Source organism: Aquarana catesbeiana, linkage group LG10 (assembly GCF_042186555.1).
Source record: "Aquarana catesbeiana isolate 2022-GZ linkage group LG10, ASM4218655v1, whole genome shotgun sequence".
NCBI lineage: Eukaryota > Metazoa > Chordata > Amphibia > Anura > Ranidae > Aquarana > Aquarana catesbeiana.
The window spans coordinates 160,099,887-160,121,646 of NC_133333.1; the positions used below are offsets into that span (position 1 = coordinate 160,099,887).

Here is a 21,760-nt window from a genome sequence, read left to right on the forward strand (position 1 = left end):
TTTTTTATTCAAAATTGTTGGTCTTTTTTTGCGATAAAATACCTCCAAAATAAAGCTCTATTTGTGGGCAAAAAAAGGACATCAATTTTATTTGGGTACAGCTTCACACGATGGTGAAATTGTCAGTTAAAGCAATGCAGTGCCATATCGCAAAAAATGACCTGGTCAGGAAGTGGGTTAAACCTTCCGGAGCTGAAGTGGATAAGGGAGGGAATATAATGCAAAAGTCGGCTGGACAGTATCATTGTAAATATTTTCAAGTCTACATTTAGAAGGGAAATAGGCCTATAACTCTTGCACTGCTGAATGTCTTTGACTTCTTTGGGTATAACAGTAATCGTAGCATGGAAAGTATCTTGTGGTATTCAATCTCCCCTTACAATCAAATTAAAAGACTCTACAAATTTCTGGCCTAAAATAGTTTGAAAAAATGTATATGTAAGAGTGAATCCGTCGGGGGCATGGGGCTTTCCCAGTACTCATAGCCTTAAGGGCTAAGTCAAATTCATCTGTGGAAAGAGGGCGATCTAGAACTTGGATCGCTTCCTCTAGCAGGCGAGACATGCTTAAGTCCTGTAAATAGCGACAAATGTCCGTCTGATTTTGAGAAGTATCATTATTATAAAGATTATACCGATCAACATAATAAGACAAAAATTAATTTTTGGAAGCGCTTATTCAAGCGTAAGTGTGTCTCCTGCAGGAACACCACTTGAGCCTTGATACATATAATTTCAGACTTCAATTTGGAATGCTTTTCTGGAGCATTCAAGCTGCATACAATATATGAGTTAAACTAAATAGATGGCATCATTTAGGTAGCAAGCTTATATACCAGATTAGGCAATTATAGAGAGAGCCAAGTCTCTCAAGTCTCCGCCAAGGGGATAGTGGAGGAGAGGCTGGGCCCTGGGGAAAAGTGAAGGGTAGGGCAGGTAAGGTTAAAAGAGAACAACAACAAAAAAAAAAAAGGGAAAAAAAAACAAAGAAAAAGTTGTAAGCCCCTGCTCCAGTAATAGCAATATTTTATTATCAAGAAATATGACCCTTATTAATCCAGCAGGGGATTAAAGAGAAGAGAAAAAAAAAATGTTGAGTGGGGTTAGGAATACACTAACTCTCTCAGCACAACTTGGTATAGGAGACGCTCCAAATAAACCCACTTGGTAGGTAGAGGATGCGTCTTTCCAGTGGGGAAGTATAAATCGAATGTATAAAACAAAGGAGGAAGACTACAAGGCCAATGCCCAATTGCTATTGAGATGCATGAGAAAGAGAAGAAGAAAAAAGAGGGGAAAAAAAGGAGGGGAAAAGGAGAGACAGAAAAAAAGAGAGAAAGACTCATCGTCCCAAAGTAGGACACCTAATATTAACATGCACAGTCCTTCTGGTCCATATTATCTCTGAGTAAGGCAGTCATATAAGCCTCAGGGGGCTATATGTCTAATTCCTCGACTCCTGGAGGCGTCTGTAGCATACACTAAATAGAGTCCTACCAGGGGTACACTTTATATGAGGCCCCCCAGAAGTCAAGGATTCTATACCATTATTCCGGGGGGGGGGGGGCGAGGATAAGAATATGGTGGTCATCAGAGGAAAAGATCACAAAAACCTTCATATGATCTCCACACCAGCTGTGTCTATTTATTACACTATATCTCACAGATAATCCTCTCTCCCCTTTAGGGGAGGAAAGTGCCCCAGTCCGCACAGTGCCAATGTGGAACAGAGGCATCCAACTCCCCAACAACAAACACCCAAAAAAACTGCGCGGCGTTAAACTTGCAGTAACGCATTGAAATGTATATACTGCGTTAAGCGTACACTAGCGCACAGAAATGTACTGAGTTAAACAGCACTTTTGCACTGAAATATACGGCGTTAAACTTGCAATAACGCACTGAACTGTACTGCGTTAAATGGAAGATAACGCACTGAAATATACAGCGTTAAACTTGCAGTAATGCACTGAACTGTACGGCGTTAAACTTGCAGTAACGCACTGAAATGTACTGCGTTAAGCGTGCAGTAGTGCACAGAAATATACTGCGTTAACAGCATGTAATGCACTGTAATATACGGCGTTAAACTTGCAGTAATGCAATGAAATATACTGTGTTAAACAGTCACTACACTCGCACTGACTGAACTATCCCTACATTCACACTAATGCAAAGATAAATGGTCGCACTACACTCATAATGACTGAACTATCCCTACATTCATACTAATTTAAAAATGCATGGTCACACTACACTCACAATGACTGAACTATCCCTAGATTCACACTAAACTGATAATCTACACTGACAATAGAATCAGAATAGCACACTATAGCACATTAACTGTCTAATAGCACTGAACAGAGCCCTGTTCTATCTCTCTCCACGCTGATATCACACTGAAAATGACCGCCATTGAAATAATACTTTTATAGCGTGGGGCGGGACTAACAGCAATGAGCCATGATTGGATAGAGTCATCATGACAGCGTCCAATCATGGCTCTGACAGTGCTCTGTGCCCTGATTGGGTAAAGCTTTCATTACTTCAGCTAATCAGGGCTTTCAATGCACTGTGCGGCCGTAATTTGGTTGTTCAGCCCTAACTCATGCTCGGGCCGAACCGTTCGCCCATCCCTACTGACTAGTATTTCAATGTTTCTCTTCTCCATCACTCAAGGTGTCCTCAAGAAGCTTATAATGGTGCCCAAGGAAAACCTGGGGCTTTGTGTAACTAAAAGTCAGCTTTATCCACACGCCAGCTTGTATACAATTTTGTAGGCATTTTGTCAAGGCACCCCTGAAGAAACTTCAAGGCACACTGGTTGAAAAAGGCTGGTTTAAAGGATACATTCACTTGTGTATTATTTATTAATTAAATGCATTGTTATCTTAACCACATGCCAACCGGGCCATAGCCGAAAGACGGCTACAGCGCGGTCGGCTTATTCTGGGTGGGCATCCATGGATGTCCTCACAGAATTGCGCTCCTGCGCGCCCCCTGGGGCACACACCCAGGAACATCTGTGACCGCCCGGTCTGGGGGACCCGGGGCATCATGGATCACCCTAAATGGCCGCTGATAGCGGCCGTTTACCACGTGGTCGCTCCGTCAAATGACGGAGCATCACTTTAAACAAACCAGCGTCATGCCATGACGTCGGTTCCTCCCTCCCCTCTCTGTACCGATCGGTACAGTGTGAGAGGAGAGAGATCGTTTGCAGCGCTGTGCGCACTACAGATCCATCCCACAGCGCTGCTCAGTGCCCATACTCTGCCAGTACTCTGCCATACTATGCAATACTCTGCAATACTCTGCCAATACTCTGCAATACTATGCAATACTCTGCAATACTCGCCAATACTCGCCAATACTCTGCCAATACTTGCCAATACCCTGTCAATACTCGCCAATACTCAGCAATAAATTTTAACACAATCAAAAAATTTTTTTTTTACCGAATTTTCAGTATTTTTTGATTTATAGCACAAAAAATAAAAAACCCAGCAGTGATTAAATACCACCAAAAGAAAGCTCTATTTGTGTGAAAAAAGGACAAACATTTCAAATGGGTACAGTGTTGCATGACTGAGTAATTGTCATTCAAAGTGTGAGAACACCGAAAGCTGAAAATTGGTCTGGTTAGGAAGGGGGTTTAAGTGCCCCGTGGTCAAGTGGTTAAAGGGACAAGCGCACATATTTTGTATAATTTGAATTTGGGTCCTGTGTTCAGACTTAATTAGGTGCTGCACTGGCCATCTTTTACTAAGCGCGAGTATATTATCTGTATGGTTTCTATTTTGCCTGTTCAGACATATCACTGCATTGCACTGCAATTTGATGTTTGACCTCCCATAACCACTAAGGTCTGAATTGATGGATGCACATAAAGCATGATGCGTGTGCTTTTATGAGCTTCTTCACCCCCCCCCCCCCCCCCCCCAGAAGAAAAAAACCCTTGTAAAACATACTGTCTATCATTATGCACTATTAACAATGCACACGCATAGGTGTGAATGTGGCCTAAGGCACAACCATTTTCCAATGCTACTTAGCAGGTAGCCCAGCCTGAAAATGTAATCAGAAAGCCACCACCCTGTGCATACATAGTTGCCCAACAGAAATAACAATTTACTGTATAAACACACATTGATAGGATTACTTTCACATTTACAGTATATAAAAAAAAAAGGCTAACTTCCCCTTAACCTCAGGTGTGACATTTGTGGTCAGCTTTCCTCTGCATTTGTACAGTATAATGTACAGTTTAAAAGGTTCTACTTGCTAAATCTACTCGCGCGGCTGTCGTCAGTTCATCGATAATAAGCTTAGCTGTCAGTCTTAATCCGCTGTGTCTGGGTAAGTTCTGCGGCAGTAAATATTGACAGAACTGCATTAGGGTGAAATTAATGGTAATACCTTCGTCACTATATTAGATGGAGGAACAGCTGGGTGCATAAATTGGCTGCTCCTAGAGGAAATCAATACACTGTTCAGTGTTTTCCAAATTAATTGAATCCAGAAGACAAATATGACATCCAATTAATGGTGAAATCAAATCTAATGGCTTTAGCTACTCAGCCATGACAGTTTATATCAAATTAATTCCAAACATGTTTAACAATATATGAAAGTTAAATAACTATTAGTATACAATGTATCCTATGTCATATATAGCTAGGGGCTTGGCTAGAGAAGGAACCACTATAAAGAGACAGCACTACAGCTGCTTTGTGTGCCTATAGAAGACTTTTATGTTGGCTTTCAGTGCCATTCAGCATTCATCCAGCAGAGGGAGCTGGTGAGCATGAAAAACATGAGAGACTTTTATGCAGGCCACACTAAACTTTGGGAAATGTAGTCTGGGAAGAGGATCTTGCATAAGAGCAGATGGAGAGCTGGACTGCAACTCCCAGATATACACTCTTAATAGGAGGGGAAAGGAGCAGTTTGTTCTCAAGGGCTTATGCCACATACACACAAGCAGACTTTTCAGCATCAATGGTCCGACGGTCTTTCCGGCGGACTTTCGACAGAGTTACAACGGACTTTCGAACGACCGGACTTGCCCACACACGAACGGACTAAAGTCCGTTGGTTTGAACATGATGATGTACGAAGGGACTAGAATAAGGAAGTTCATAGCCAGTAGCCAATAGCTGCCCTTGCGTCCTTTTTTGTCAGTCGGACTAGCATACAGACGAATGGACTTTTCGACCGGACTCGAGTCAGTCGGAAAGATTTGAAACATGTTCCAAATCTAAAGTCGTCTGATTTTCGACAGAAAAAGTCTGCTGAAGGTCCGATGAAGCCCACACATGGTCGGATTGTCCGACACATTCGTTCCGTCGGACCAGTCCGGTCGAAAAGTCCGGTTGTGTGTACACGGCTTTAGAGGCAGAACTCATTGTTACTGCAAGGGGACCGGAGTGTGCACATCTCTATCCCTAAATTCAATTTTTCTTTGGCATGTTTGATTTGATATTTATTTTTGTTTTATCACATATTCACTCTCACGTTATCCCTTGTGGGAATACATAGAGACATTTTTACACTCTTACACTTTCACACTTTCGTCAACAAACACCCTATCATTGATACTCTCTCACTTATGTTTCACAGATCATGATGCACATCACGTGCACACACACCACATTGGATCACGCTATGACCACCTTACGGTCCTTTGTCTGCTTTCCCTGTTCCTTGGGGGGTTCCCCGTCTCAGCCCCAGGGGGAGATATGCCACCTGGTATCTCCACTCTCCTGTGCAGACATCTGGTCCAGCCTTGAGGCTGTGTAGTAAGTTATTAACTTATTTAATTGTCCCTATTTCATTGAAATATATATTGCTGAAATCTCCTTGTTCCAGAGGACATCTTTAACTACCAATATCTATTTTTCTTTATTGTATATTACATCATTACACTCCTGATGAATGGCTGAAACACCAAGAAACGCGTTTAGTGCTACCAGATGTCAAGCGATATTTGGTTACATTATTCAAATTAATATTTTTTCATATATATTGTTTATACCCATTCGCCAATTGTATTGTATGCTATGAGCAACATTTTTTAGTGTAAGTCAAGTGACTACCTATATACTTGTTATAATGTTTCCTTTTAGAATGTGGTATGAACTTGTATATGCAACAATAAATCTTGCATTGTAATTTTATTCATGTATTGATCCTATTTTGACATGGCGTGCCTCATATAAAGTCCCAGCTTGCTTTTCTTTCTCACTGTCAGGTCACCTTGAGGCTAGGTGACAGATGCACACTGTTGGGATCAGGAGTGCACCGCAAGGTAGTGGACCCTACGGCTGACTGCTGCGGATGGGAGTCGGGGTGGTAAGGAAGGCAGGGCCGCTGGAACACCAACACAGATCCCACAGGGGTTAGAGCGTAAGATTCCCTGGGGCGCGGAGTCTAAGAGCCAGCAGGTGTTCACCACAGCCTCTAGTGGTGAGGATGGACTGGGCTGCAACTGGCTCCAGGTTGCGACCCCCAGCTCACACCCACAGTAGGCAACAGGAGGATAGGGATAGTAAGGGAATAAGCCAAGGTTGGGGCCACAAGCAGACAAGGACAACAGAGCTCATGCCAAGGTTCAGGGTCACAGGCAAACAGGGATAGTTGGGGACACGCCAAAGGTCAGGGTCACGAGCAGACAGGGATAGTTGAGAACACGCCAAGGTCGGTAACAGAAACAAACGCAGAGCACATGGCAGGCAGGAAACAGGAAGCCAAAACACACAAAGGATGATCAGCAGGGCTGGCCTGCAGTGCAGAGGTTAATATAGAGTTCTCTGATAGGAGCTGGGGTGGATGCCATGCTAGAGGAGAGATTATAAAAGCAGTCAGGTGAGAGTCAGCTGGTCTCTAGAGATGAACACATGGAGACAGGTAAGCTGACAGACAAAACTCTATTGCATAACCATGACACTCACATCTCTATCCCTGAGTGCACACTAACCTACTACAAGCCTGTGGCCTGAGACAAAAAATCGGATTGGTGTTAACCTCTGTGCTGAGGACCTGAGTCACTCCAGGGAGATTCAGAAGTGAGCTGACATCTGAGCAGTGGGACCAAAGTTGCTATATTGCTGGGACTGAGGAGAGGACATCGCTGCCATTGATGTATCACTGCTAGCAGAAACTGAGTACATAGGAACTGGCCATCTAAGTAGCAGCTTTATTCACTGCATACAGACTTTCTTGGGACCACACTTACGTGCACCACCGTAAAGATTGGGCCCCAACACTAGCCAGCTGAACAACTAGTGCCAAGAACTGCTCACCCAGATAGCTGCTTCACAAGAACTTTGCCCAATGTCCATAGTAAGAGGTATCTCTTTAGGAAGCCTTATATTTCATCATAGCCATTCATATAAACTGCACTATAAAGCGGTTATAGCCTGCTGGTTGCAGAGGAGTTATAGTAATATTGATCACTATTTCTGTTACTAGTATTTACCAATGCTATTGCTTATTGCTGATTTTGTGGGTTACTAGGTTTACTTTAATCTAGCGGTACGGAGCTTCTAAGCTACCCTAAGCTTCTACAACATGTAACATAGCGATTACATTGTCTAGTGAGCTGTGATTTAAGTCATTCTCTATTGGCTCATTTATGCATATCCTCCTATTTACTTTAAACCATGACAATATATTGAGATTCTAACCAATGTGGTGTTTGCTTTCTGATACTGAAACATAGTTCCCTGCAGGATATTTATATTTGTGCTCCCACTAGTACTGCAGTATTCATTTGCTTAATCTGCTGTGTCAAAGGGGCTGTACCAAGTGGCTCCTGTGAAGGTAAGTACTACACATACAGTAGTGTGCAAATGTTTTAGGGAGGTGTGAAAAAATGCTGTAAATTAGGAATGCTTTCAGAAATGGAAGTGGCATCAATTCTTCTAGGTACACTTGCACTTTTGAAGGAACTCGGTAGGTAGGTTGTTACAAACATCTTAGAGAACTAACCACAGATCTTCTGTGGATGTAGACTTCCTCAAATCTTTCTGTCTCTTCATGTAATTCCAGTTAGGCTCGATGATGTTGAGATCAGGGCTCTGTGGGGGTCAATCCATCACTTTCAGCACTCCTTGTTCTTCTTTATGTAGCGCTGGCCCTGACCCCTAGAAGCCTAATGGTGACCTCCAGAATCAGGGGGAGCTGACATCCTTCCTTGTAGTGTGGGTTACTAGGCATAGTGTGTGTAATGCAAGATGGAATAATTGGGCGCCAGTCACTTTTTGGATGCAAACAAAAGAGATGTATTGTCTCTTAACAAGAACTGGGGGAGAGAGGGTTAGGGCTAGGACACCCTTAGGCAGATGCAGTGGTAATTGGCAGACTCCGTGACTTAAAATGCAGACAGCTATGCAGGTTGAGGGTCTTCCAGCCGGATACGGCAACTGTATTTGTAGAACTGCTGTCTCCTATGGCAACTGAACTTGCAACAGTCAATAGAGAGCCTTATACATAACTCACAGTAATTTGGTATAGATCTTCTCTTACATCTCATAGTGTCCCACTGTAGATATTCACTCACTGTATTCACTCACTGAGCTCCCAGTCTCTCACTAGACTTCAAGATCCCAGTCGTCACTGGATCCTCTGAGCTTTTCCACAGCTAACCTACTGTATATTCCTCAAGCGTCACGCCCGCTAACCTGCTGGGTCCCTGGCTTGGCACTTGCTGAAGCTTTCCCACTTCTTCATCATCCCTAGTGAAAAAGGCTGCTCTGGTACTTCTTTCAGACTTCCATAAACTGGCCTCTGATAACAGGAGGGATGGTCCCTTAGTGGCGACTGCTTCCTTGCCTTGATCCGTGATTGCCGCTGGCAACCGGAATGATCGTTCCCGATAGCAACAACTTGGTTCCCAGTCCGGCTGAACCTCTGCAACTTGGTTGGACTCCAGGCTGATGTCCCAACCCTGCACTGCTTCTCCTACTCCTGGATAGGCCTCAGGCAGCCTAGCAGCCAGGTACTCCCGGGATAGGCCTCAGGCTTCTGGCCTAGCAACCCAGAGCATTTTAACACGCATCCACCCAGATAGCTGTCCAGGTGGCACAGAACAACGATCACCTGACTCCGCCCAAATGAAAAGGCTCTCCCAGCAGGCCAGAGGGCTAAAGACACCTGCCAATTGGCAGAGACAACCCATCCACTCATAGTCTGACTTCGCTATGCTCTTGTAAATCCAATGTCACCAGCAACAGTGCCACCCAGTGACAAATGAGAGAAGTGCAGCAAACCCAGATTTAAGGAAAAGTTAGTGGATCTTATAACAATTAGCCAGGACACGTACTACCTGGCAGACTAAATTTGTGAGCAACCCTGCCTAAGCACCAGGGTGCTACATCTACACTGAAGATAGTTCATAATGACATTGGCTGTATGTTTGGGGTCCTAATCCTGCTGCAGAATAAATCTGGGGCCAATTACATGCCTCCCGAATGGTATGGCATGATGGATAAGTATCTGCCTGTATTTTAAAAGAAAGAAGGCATAAAAAAAAGAAAAGGATCACAGCCACCACATATAGGAATTGGGTTTAATACCGCTTTAATGATGAATTTACTTTGGAGTTTTGTAGTGGTGATATGTTGTAAGAATTATAAAATTTAAAATGCAATAAAAGTGCAAAGATCACTAGTGGTTAGAGGAGGTGCTATCATATTTATCTGTTCAATTTGAACTCTAGATGCTAGCATCATCTTTTTCAGAGATTATATCAAGCATCATATCTGCAAAACAACATTATATGTATTGTTAATCAATTTCAAGTCCACTGTCATGCTTAGGGATGGGGATTATAATGAATATCTAATGTACAGACAGCAATAGCGTAAATGATATATGTAGGAAGGCAGATTCAGTCTAAACAATTGCCTCTGTTTTATGCCACTGCAGGAATGAGGATGATCTGCATGATGTACGTCAACAGAAACTGGAGTTACAGGTAAAATCGCTAGGTTACCTAATAAATAGCTGTCTTGCATTAGTCCAGTTAGTGCATTTACCTGTGACAGTGCAAAACCCGACAGGCTCATTATACTGAAGTTGATTAACTGATCCACTTTAGTACAACCAGCAGGGCCAGATTTACATCTCAGAAGCCTGTAGGCAGATAATTCTGAAGCCCCAGCACTAATCAACACGCTCACCCCTAAGCATAAATTCCTTCTGCAAGTTCAAATTATCCCCAAACAAAAATGCAAAAATTCCCCATCCTCCCAGTCCAAATCCCCAGCACATATTTTGAACCCCAATCCTCTACAAATCACCCCTCCTAGCACACATCCTCCTTCCTTCCAAATCACCACTCCTAGCACAAATCCTCTACCACAAATTCCCACTACTAGCACAAAACCCCACTACTAGCACAAATCCTCTACCACAAATCCTCACTCCTAGCACAAATCCACACTACTAGCACAAATCCTCTCCCCCAAATACCCCCTTCTAGCTTTAATCCTCTCCCCAAATCCCCACTCCTAACATAAATCCTCCCTCCAAATGCCCCCTACTAGTGTAAGTTCTCCCTCCAAATCCCCCCTCCTAGTACAAATCCTCTCCCACAAATCCCCACTCCTAATTTAAATCCTCCCCCAAAATCCCCACTCCTAGCATAACCCCCCCCCCCCCCAAAATCCCCACTCCTAGAATAAATCCTCCCCCAAAATCCCCACTCCTAGTGTAAGTTCTGCCCCTAAATCCCCCTCCAAGTACAAACCCTCTCCTCCAATCCCCCCTCGTAGAACAAATCCCCTCCCACAAATCCCCACTCCTAGCACAAATCCCCTCTCCCAAAAAGCCCCTCCTCACTTAAATCCTACCCCAAAATTCCTACTCCTAGCATAACCCCCCCATCCCCACTCCTAGAATAATTCCTCCCCCAAAATCCCCACTCCCAGTGTAAGTTCTCCCCCTAACTAAATCCCCCTCATAGTACAAATCATCACCCCAAATCCCCCCTCCTATCACAAATTCCCTAAAATCCATCCTCTTAGCATAACCTCCTCCGAATTACCCTTTCCAGCACAAATCCCTGCCCCCCTTAATTCTCCCCTCCTAGCACAAATCCTCTCCCACAAATCCCCACTCCTAGCACAAATCCTCTCCCACAAACCCTCACTCCTAGCACAGATCCCCACTACTAGCACAAAATCTCTCCACCAAATACCCCCTTCTAGCTTTAATCCTCTCCCCAAGTCCCCACTCCTAGCATAAATCCTCCCCCCAAATGCCCCCTACTAGTGTAAGTTCTCCCCCAAATGCCTTCTCCTAGTGTAAGTTTACCCTCCAAATCCCCCCTCCTAGTACAAATCCTCTCCTCCAATCCCCCCTCGTAGTACAAATCCTCTCCCACAAATACCGACTCCTAGCACAAATCCCCTCCCCCAAATACCCCCTCCTAACTTAAATCCTCCCTCAAACTCCCCACTCCTAGCATAAACCCTCCCCCTCAAATCCCCACTCCTAGAATAAATCCTCCCCCAAAATCCCCACTCCTAGTGTAAGTTCTCCCCCTAAATCCCCCTCCTAGTAAAAATCCTCTCCTCCAATCCCCCCTTGTAGTACAAATCCCCTCCCACAAATCCCCACTTCTAGCACAAATCCCCTCTCCTAAATACCCCCTCCTAACTTAAGTCCTCCCCCAAAATCCCCACTCCTAACATAACCCCCCCCATCCCCACTGCTAAAATAATTCCTCCCCCAAAATCCCCACTCCTAGTGTAAGTTCTACCCCTAAATCCCCCCCCTAGTACAAATCATCACCCCAAATCCCCCCCCCCAGCACAAATTCCCTCAAATCCATCCTCTTAGCATAACCTCCTCCGAATTACCCTTTCCAGCACAAATCCCTGCCCCCCCCCATTCTCCCCACCTAACACAAATCCTCTTCCACAAATCCTCACTCCTAGCACAAATCCCCACTACTAGCACAAATCCCCACTACTAGCACGAATCCTCTCCCCCAAATACCCCCTTCTAGCTTTAATCCTCTCCCCAAATCCCCACTCCTACCATAAATCCTCCCCCCCAAATGCCTCCTACTAGTGTAAGTTCTCCCTCCAAATCCCCCTCCTAGTACAAATCCTCTTCTCTAACCCCCCCTCGTAGTACCAATGCTCTCCCACAAATCCCCACTCCTAGCACAAATCCCCTCCCCAAATACCCCCTCCTAACTTAAATCCTCCCCCAAAATCCCCACTCCTAACATAACCCCCCCCATCCCCACTCCTAGAATAATTCCTCCCCCAAAATCCCCACTCCTAGTGTAAGTTCTACCCCTAACCCCCCCCCAGTACAAATCATCACCCCCAAACCCCCCCCAGCACAAATTCCCTCAAATCCATCCTCTTAGCATAACCTCCTCCGAATTACCCTTTCCAGCACAAATCCCTGCCCCCCCCCATTCTCCCCACCTAGCACAAATCCTCTTCCACAAATCCTCACTCCTAGCACAAATCCCCACTACTAGCACAAATCCCCACTACTAGCACAAATCCTCTCCCCCCAATACCCCCTTCTAGCTTTAATCCTCTCCCCAAATCCCCACTCCTATCATACATCCTCCCCCCCAAATGCCTCCTACTAGTGTAAGTTCTCCCTCCAAATCCCCTTCCTAGTACAAATCCTCTTCTCCAATCCCCCCTCGTAGTACCAATGCTCTCCCACAAATCCCCACTCCTAGCACAAATCCCCTCCCCCAAATACCCCCTCCTAACTTAAATCCTCCCCCAAAATCACCACTCATAGCATAAACCCTCCCCCCCAAATCTCCACTCCTAGAATAAATGCTCCCCCAAAATCCCCACTCCTAGTGTAAGTTCTCCCCCTAAGTCCCCCCTCCTAGTACAAATCCTCTTCTCCAATCCCCCCTCGTAGTACAAATACTCTCCCACAAATTCCCACTCCTAGCACAAATCCCCTCTCCCAAATACCCCCTCCTAACTTAAATCCTCCCTCAAAATCCCCACTCCTAGAATAACTCCTCCCCAAAATCCCCACTCCTAATGTAAGTTCTCCCCCCAAATCCCCCTCCTAGTACAAATTCCCTCAAATCCATCCCCTTAGCATAACCTCCTCCAAATTACCCTTTCCTGCACAAATCCCTGCCCCCCCCCAATTCTCCCCTCCTAGCGCAAATCTTCCCCAAGTCTGCCCCCTAACACATATATGCCCCCCAATTCCTCCTTCTAGCACAAATCCCCCTATCACCCTTTCCTTCCCAGAACAAACAGCCCCCCCCTCCAATCTTACAGAAGTAGTAAAGAGGTGGAGCTCTCTGTGCCCCCCTAGGCCGGCCCCCCCATGAACATTGTACCCATACCCTCTGCAAGTCCAGACAGGAGAAGTGTCAGCAAGGAGAGAGCTGGGACAACAGCGCTCCTCCATACATCAGATAATAACACAGGATCCTCCCCTACCTCCTCCAAGGACTGCTCATCTCCCAGAAATGTGGGTAGGGGGCAGATAACGTATTGTGCGATCTAAGTGGATCCTGTGTAATCAGCTGTATGGAGGAGCGCTCCATTGACAGGAGCGGGGAGAGCACAGAAAGCTCACACCTCCTCCTAGCTGTCTTCTTGCTGACAATTCTCCTGTCTGGAATTGCAGTGGGCGTAGGTACAATGTTCATAGGGGAGCCGGCCTGAAGGGGGACAACTGAAATCTGTGGGGGGGGGGGAGCAGCCTACCCCAGCAACCCCCTAAATCCGGCCATGTACAGACGTGCGCCCCTCTAGGGAGGGTGCCTGTAGGCACATGCCTACAGTGCCTAATAGGAAATCCGACCCTGACAACCAGCCTACCCATGGATGGATCGAAATTCGGCCAGTTCCTGCAGAATTGGACAAATTTGGATCCGTCTATGGCTGGCTTTACAAATATATTAATAAGACAGAATGAGTCCAGAGGACAAGCAACAAAACAACAGTGAAGGGTCTGAGTGATAGAACATATCAGTGAAAACTGCAGGAACATAATATGCACAGCCTTGAGGGGAGAAAAGAAAAGTGAAACATGACTGAAACTTTTAATACATTAAGAGTGTGAATAAGGGTCAGGGGAGCTGTATTTTCAATATGAAGCTAGGAACAACAACACGGGGACATAACTGCAAATTAGCAGGAGGAAATTTCAAAAGTACCCTTAAAAAAAGTTAATTTACCAAAAAAGTAGTATATGCTTGAAACAGACTTCTGGCAGAGGTAGTGATTCAGTCAACACTAATGCCTCGTACACACGATCAGATTTTCCGACAGGAAATGTTCGATGTGAGCTTGTTGTCGGAAATTCCGACCATGTGTATGCTCCATTGGACATTTGCTCTCGGAATTTCCGATAAAAACTGTTTGAGAGCAGGTTCTCAAATTTTCCAACAACATGACTTGTTGTTGGAAATTCCGAGCGTGTGTACACAATTCCGACGCACAAAAGTCCATGCATGCTTGGAATCAAGCAGAAGAGCCGCACTGGCTATTGAACTTCATTTTTCTCGGGTCGACGTACATGTTGTACCTCACCGCGTTCTTGACGTTCGGAATTTCCGACAACATTTGTGTGACTGTGTGTATGCAAGACAAGTTTGAGCCAACATTTGTCGCAAAAAAATCCACGGTTTTGTTGTCGGAATGTCCGATCGTGTGTACGAGGCATAAGAGGTTTTAAACCCTCTTGGGACACACATAGTCAGTACTCAGGCAAACAGGCAGCGGGATCAGTCCAGGCTGAAAAGAAAGATGTGCTGCCAAATAATCAGAGAGATAAACACAACTTTTTTTTTTTTACATTTAAGATGGAGGGGGAGGAACAAAATAAGACAATGTTTCCATAGTGAGTTAATTTCCTCTTTAAAGATGAACTCCATCCTTATCTTTAGTCTTATACAGATGTAGAGGCCCCTTGTCTGTACTGAAATTGCTTACCCTGAGTTTACTCTGAGATTAATGCACACTGTACGCTTCTCATAGTGTGCATTAGAAACTGCAGCAAGTTGGAAAGAGACAGACATTAAATTAGAACAGATATTTCCTGGCCGGAGTATGTCCAGCATCATCTAACCCTTTCCACCCAAGCATCATTGTCCCTGCCCTGCCCCTTTCATTCATGGAATTTTAGTTCTTTCCATCATAGATGCTCAACGTCACACGTTCCATAGAGCAATCTGCATGCAGTTACAGCCTGCCTAGGAATACCCACTCCTCCAGACTAACATGCATTTTTCAGACTTTTTGATATTTAGTGTGATTTAGTGTGGTATCGAGTGTGATATTTAACTTTTAGGCCTCCAGCGCGGCTTTTGTTTTTGCCATTTTGATATTTGTATAACTCCTCCCAAGAAACATCCCACTGCTTTCATCAAGGATAAGGGCTCTCGAGAAGAATACTAATGCCCTGTACACACGGTCGGACATTGATCGGAAATTCCGACAACAAAATCCATGGATTTTTTCCGACGGATGTTGGCTCAAACTTGTCTTGCATACACACGGTCACACAAAATTGTCGGAAAATCCGATCGTTCTGAGCGCGGTGACGTAAAACACGTACGTCGGGACTATAAACGGGGCAGTAGCCAATAGCTTTCGTCTCTTAATTCATTCTGAGCATGCTTGGCACTTTGTGCGTCGGATTTGTGTACAAACGATCGGAATTTCCGACAACGGATTTTGTTGTCGGAAAATTTTATAGCAAGCTCTCAAACTTTGTGTGTCGGAAATTCCTATGGAAAATGTGTGATGGAGCCCACACACGGTTGGAATTTCCGACAACAAGGTCCTATCACACATTTTCCATTGGAAAATCCTATCGTGTGTACAGGGCATAAGTCAGCAAGCTGTGATGTTTTCAGGAAGCTGTGTACAGCACCCTGCCAGTCAGGATCTGCCTGAATTACATAGCGAAGCACAGAGACCTAGGTATTGAGAAAAAAGTAAATGGGGCGCTACCTGAAAATAGCTGATACGCCTAGTCTCAGAGTAATTAATAATGGCATAAAACGGTAACAATGTAAAAATCATGATAACAAATAACCTGTGCTGCAGAAAAATATGTACCGTATAACAAATTCTAATACTTTCAACACATCACTTGAGTGAGTGAAACATGATGAAAAATATAAAAATGTCCTTATATATAATAACGTAGTCCAATAAAAAACATGCAGAATAACAATCCATTCCAAAGTGCACGTGAATAAGAAAAATAAATTAATGGATGTGGGGTAATGGAAAAAATCCATAGTGAAAATAAATGTCAGTTAATAAAGTGTTGTGGTCACATTCCTTTTTCCATCCAGAGTAATGTGGTCACAATTTTTTTTACCATCCAGAGTTCAGCCAGTGAGTTCTAGCAGCTCACCTCAAAGAGAGACTACAAGGGTCTAACAGCGCCTTGAATGTATACAATCCTTGCAACAGGTCACACTTTAATTTCCTCTCCCCAGATCCCAGACCAAGGGATTGGACGAATGGGGCAATTTTGAGTTAATTAAAATTTCTCCCAGCAAGCTCTCATACTTCTCTTCTCCTTTCAATAGGAACCATGGGGGACAAAGGATATCTCCATAGTGTATTAGTAAATAAAAACAATTTTATTAAAACATAAATAACTTACATTGAAGTTCTGGTTGTTGCCTGTTTCAGCCACAACCAGAAGTGACATCACCCAACGCGTTGCATCACAGATCACGTGACTTTCTCAGTGCACTTACTTAATAAGGAATATCTGACATAAATAAATTGGCTAAACAAAATAGATGTACTTATACCATAATCTGCCATATTGTTTTATTTCACTTTACTGCTGGATAGCGCAAACTTTTTGAGAAGAAACAGAGAAGAAAGCGCCAGGAGCCACTTATGATCCAATCTAACCCTGATACCAAACTTAAACCTCGTAGATCCCGAAAGCCTGAAGACCAGGCAGTACTGGTGGAGTCTTGTACTGTTTCCAGCATCTACATGGGTATGACATGCAGATCATATACTGACATACTGTATACAACTGACTTCCCAGCACATATTTCTACATACATTAATGAATAAACAAAAACAATTGCTTTCAATGTTATTTGATAAAGCTATGCAATAAGCTACTATGATGTACAAAGATGCTTACCATAGTAATAACAATTAGAATACTACATGGGTATATATCTCATTAACAATAATGGATAATGAGATATCTTCCCCTTTGAAAATAATGGATAATATAATTAAACCTTGTATATAGAAAAATTGAAGTCCTTAGTATTGGCGAATACAAATTACATATATTATTTAAAATCACAAAAATGTAGAGACAAATGTACATGATCAGATATTCCCTTCAAGAATATGGAAACTGCTTAACTAAATAAGTAGCTGGGTAACACATATTTCTAAACCAGAACATATAACAGTCATATTTAATAAATCCCTAAATGTTCTTACATTGCTTTCTCGTTCCCATGATGAAGAAAAAGAATAATATATCTGGGGGAATTTATGACTCTAGAAGTCATCAGCTCTCTCTGGTATGCAGGTCTGATCAATAGGGTGCTGTCAAAGATCTTTATTATCAGGAAGAATTCTGTTACTCCCATAGAGAACATGGTGCAGCTACTGATAGCTAAAAGATTTCAACGCAGTGGAGCACCACCTCTTTAGTGTATAAGAGGCAGGGCTTTTTTCAGCTAGAACTTGGTTCCACCATCTCTGGCTCAGGCCCTCTCCTCCTTGCTCACCACTATCACTTGTAAACACAGAAGTCCGGCTTCTGTGTTTACAAGTGACAGCTTGTCTCCCAATGGCTCCCACAGATCTTATCTCCTGAGCAGCTCCCTCTGAGTGCAGGATGGGGACAAAGTAGATGCAGGTGCCCTGGGTGCAGTGCAGATGCTGACACTCCCCACTGGATGATCTCTCTGCAAGTGAGAGTGGCGGAGCCACCTAAAATGTGTGGGGAGTTTCTAGAGAAGGTGAAAATGAGAAGTGAATTGGGGGTGAAGAGGTAAGCAGCTGTGGAAGAAGGCTGAACTCTGCACTCTGCACTTTGTAGCACACCCCTGAATTCTGCACTCTGTATGCAGCGTACCCCCCGGACTCTGCACATAGCGCAACACTGAACTTTGCACCTTGTGTGTAACCCCCCCCAACTATGTGCTCTGTACTTACTATGTACTGGGTTAGGCACTCCTGGTATTTAATACCCCTTTAAGACAGCCACTGTTAGTGAAATTTGACCACAACCACTATATGATGCAGTTTGGATGGTGTGTAGGGGCGGGGAAGGGGAGGGTGGTTTTGGGGGATTGCGATTGAGTTCCTGCACCTATTTTATTAGAAAAAAGTCCTGGTAAAAGGTATATGCCCCCAAGCAAATAGCTTTATTGCTGGGGCCCTTCTATCACCCTGATATGACAAACCTATTAGCAGCACATGTGTGAAGAATGTTTTATCTGTGTAGAAAATAGAACAATTGTTGGTTGCAAAAACACTTACCAATGTGTCTCTTTATGTGATAAGGATCATTTCTAATTATAGGAAGCATTTGTTCCCTCACTCCTAGCTGGCCAAAATGTTTGAACTTCATGTAATTTTTATGGCAAGGTAAAGCCCAAATGAAGTCACAGAAATAGATATTCAGTCAGATGGACATTTGGTTCAAACCTATGCAGGTTGCAGTTGATGCATATTCCAAGTGCATTTTGTGTTTTTCGGCTCTATTCACACTAATGCGTTTTTTTATGCTTTTTGCAGAAAAAGCATTTCATTTTTTAACATGGGTTCCTATGAAACACATTCACATCAATACATTTTGTGCATCTGCGTTTTTGGAAAGGGTCGGGGACTTTTTTCCCCCGCAAAATGCAGTGTTTTGCATGTACAGTGCAATGAAAAATATCCCTACCCCTTGAAATTTTCCACATTTTGTTATGTTACAACCAAAAACGTAAATGTATTTTATTGGTATTTTTTGTGATAGAACAACACAATTTGTGAAGTGGAAGGAAAATGATAAATGGTTTTCAATTTTTTTTACAAATAAATATCTGAAAAGTGTGTCTTGCATTTGTATTCAGCCCCCGGATTCAATACTTTGTGGAACCACCTTTTGCTGCAATTACAGCAGCAAGTCTTTTTGGGTATGTCTCTACCAGCTTTGAACATCTAGAGAGTGAATTTCTTGCCCATTCTTCTTTGCAAAATAGCTCAAGCTCTGTCAGATTGGATGGAGAGCGTCTGTGAACAGCAATTTTCAAGTCTTGCCACAGATTCTCAATTGGATTTAGGTCTGGACTTTGGGCCATTCTAACGCATGAATATGCTTTGACCTAAACCATTTCATTGTAGCTCTGGCTGTATGTTTAGAGTCACTGTCCTGCTGGAAGGTAAACCTCCGCCACAGTCTCAAGTCTTCTGTAGACTCTACTGCCGCGTACACACGGTCAGAATTTCCAACGGGAAATGTTGGATGTGAGCTTGTTGGCTGAAAGTCTGACCGTGTGTATGCTCTATAGAACATTTGTTGTCGGATTTTCCGCCAAAAAAACGTTTTCTAGCAGGTTCTCAATTTTTCCATCAACAAAACTTTGTTGTCGGAATTTCCGATCATGTGTACACAAGTCCGTCGCACAAAAGTTCACGCATGCTCGGAATCAAGCAGAAGGAGCCGCACTGGCTATTGAACTTCCTTTTTCTTGGCTCGTCATACGTCTTGTATGTCACCATGTTGCCCCATTTGTAATTGTTGGCCAACATTTGTGTGACCATGTGTATGCAAGACAAGTTTGAGCTAGACATGTGCGATTAGTTTCGTACGAATTTCTGGAAATTCGTACATTTGTGAAGATCCGAAATACGAATTTTTATGCATACGAGTTTTGTACGATATACAAAATTTCGTTTACGAACTTCGGATAAATTTATCATAGCGAACTTTCGTTATTGTTACAAAAAGTTAACAAAACTAAAAGGTAAAACCCCCAGGAAGTCAGCACAGCACAGGGATGGTGGGAGCCCCTCATAATGAAAAATTTATCATCACGAACTTTTGTTATTGTTACGAAAAGTTTACGAACCTAATGAAAATTCGTATTTCGCATGAATCCGAATTGAATTTCAGACACGAATTAATTTTAATACGAAATGGAACGGAACTAAACAAATTTATTGACGGTGTAGTTGGAGCCAACAACCTTCGAACAAAAATCCATGGTTTTGTTGTCGGAAAGTCTGATCGTGTGTACGGGGCATCAACTCCGACCAGCTTCCTTGTCCCTGCTGAAGAAAAGCATCCCCACAACACGATGCTGCCACCACCACGTTTCACAGTGGGAATGGGGTGTTCAGGGTGATGTGCAGTGTTAGTTTTCTGCCACACATAGCGTTTTTCTTTTAGGCCAAAAAGTTAAATTTTGGTCTCTTCTGACCAGAGCACCTTCTTCCACATGTTTGCTGTGTCCCCCACATGGCTTTTTGCAAACTAAAAATGGAACTTCTTATGGCTTTCTTTCAGCAATGGCTTTCTGTTTGCCACTCTTCTATAAAGGCCAGATTTGTGGAGTGCACGACTAATAGTTGTCCTGTGGACAGATACTCCCCCCTGAGCTGTGGATCTCTGCAACTCCTCCAGAGTTACCATGGGCCTCTTGGCTGCTTCTCTGATTAATGCTCTCCTTTTCCAGCCTGTCAGTTTAGGTGGACGGCCATGTCTTGGTAGATTTGCAGTTGTGCCATACTCTTTCCATTTTTGGATGATGGATTGAACAGTGCTCCATGAGATGTTCAAAGCTTGGGATATATTTTTATAACCTAACTCTGCTTTAAACTTCTCCACAACTTTATCCCTGACCTGTCTGGTGTGTTCCTTGGCCTTCATGATGCTGTTTGTTCACTAAGGTTCTCTAACAAACCTCTGAGGGCTTCACAGAACAGCTGAATTCATACTGAGAGTAAATTGCACACAGGATGACTCTATTTCCTAATTAGGTGACTTCTAAAGGCAATTGGTTCCACTAGATTTTAATTAGGGGTATCAGAGTAAAGGGGGCTGAATACAAATGCACATCACACTTTTTAGATATTTATTTGTAAAATCATTTGTCATTTTCCTTTCACTTCACAAGTATATGCCACTTTGTGTTGGTCTATCAAATAAAATCCCAATAAAATACATTTACGTTTTTGGTTGTAACATGACAACATTTGGAAAATTCAAGGGGTATGAATACTTTTTCAAGGCACTGTAATAGACTCCAATGGACCTGCATCTAAAACGCAAGTGTTTTTACCGCGATTTGAATCTTTGCGATTTGGCTTTACATTCACTGTATATAGCCGGCTACGAAGCAGGCCGGCAAGCTTCTCTGCTGCAAGCTGAATGTAAAAAAAAAAAATTTTCAGACTAACAAAAAAAATCACAATTCTGGTTGGATTTGGAGGGGAAACCCCACGCCAAAATTTTTTTAAAAAATGGCGTGGGGTCCCCCCCAAAATCCATACCAGACCCTTATCCGAGCATGCAGCCCGGCAGGTCAGGAAAGAGGCCCCACGCCGTTTTTTTGTGAACTTTTTTGATGGCAAACTTTTTTTTTTACATTCAGCTGTAAGCGGGGAAGCTTCCCGGCCTGCTTCTTAGCAACTGGCTATATACAGTAAATGAAAGAAAATAAAAAAGCAATACGCAAATCGCGGCAAAATCGCAGTAAAAAAAGCACTGTAGAAATGGTCAAAAGCAACATGCAT

General features: G+C 43.5%; 1 protein-coding gene across 2 annotated transcripts in view; it reads left to right on the forward strand.

Moving 5' to 3' along the window:
* The window catches only part of LOC141110983 (tubby protein homolog), a 143,650-nt gene that overhangs the window by 16,542 nt on the left and 105,348 nt on the right, over positions 1–21,760 (forward strand). For both annotated transcript variants that reach the window (XM_073602850.1, XM_073602848.1), the window contains exons 3-4: positions 9,933–9,981; positions 16,844–16,997. In XM_073602850.1, the coding sequence (XP_073458951.1) occupies positions 9,933–9,981; positions 16,844–16,997 (203 nt within the window). The remainder of the gene's footprint in view (positions 1–9,932; positions 9,982–16,843; positions 16,998–21,760) is intronic.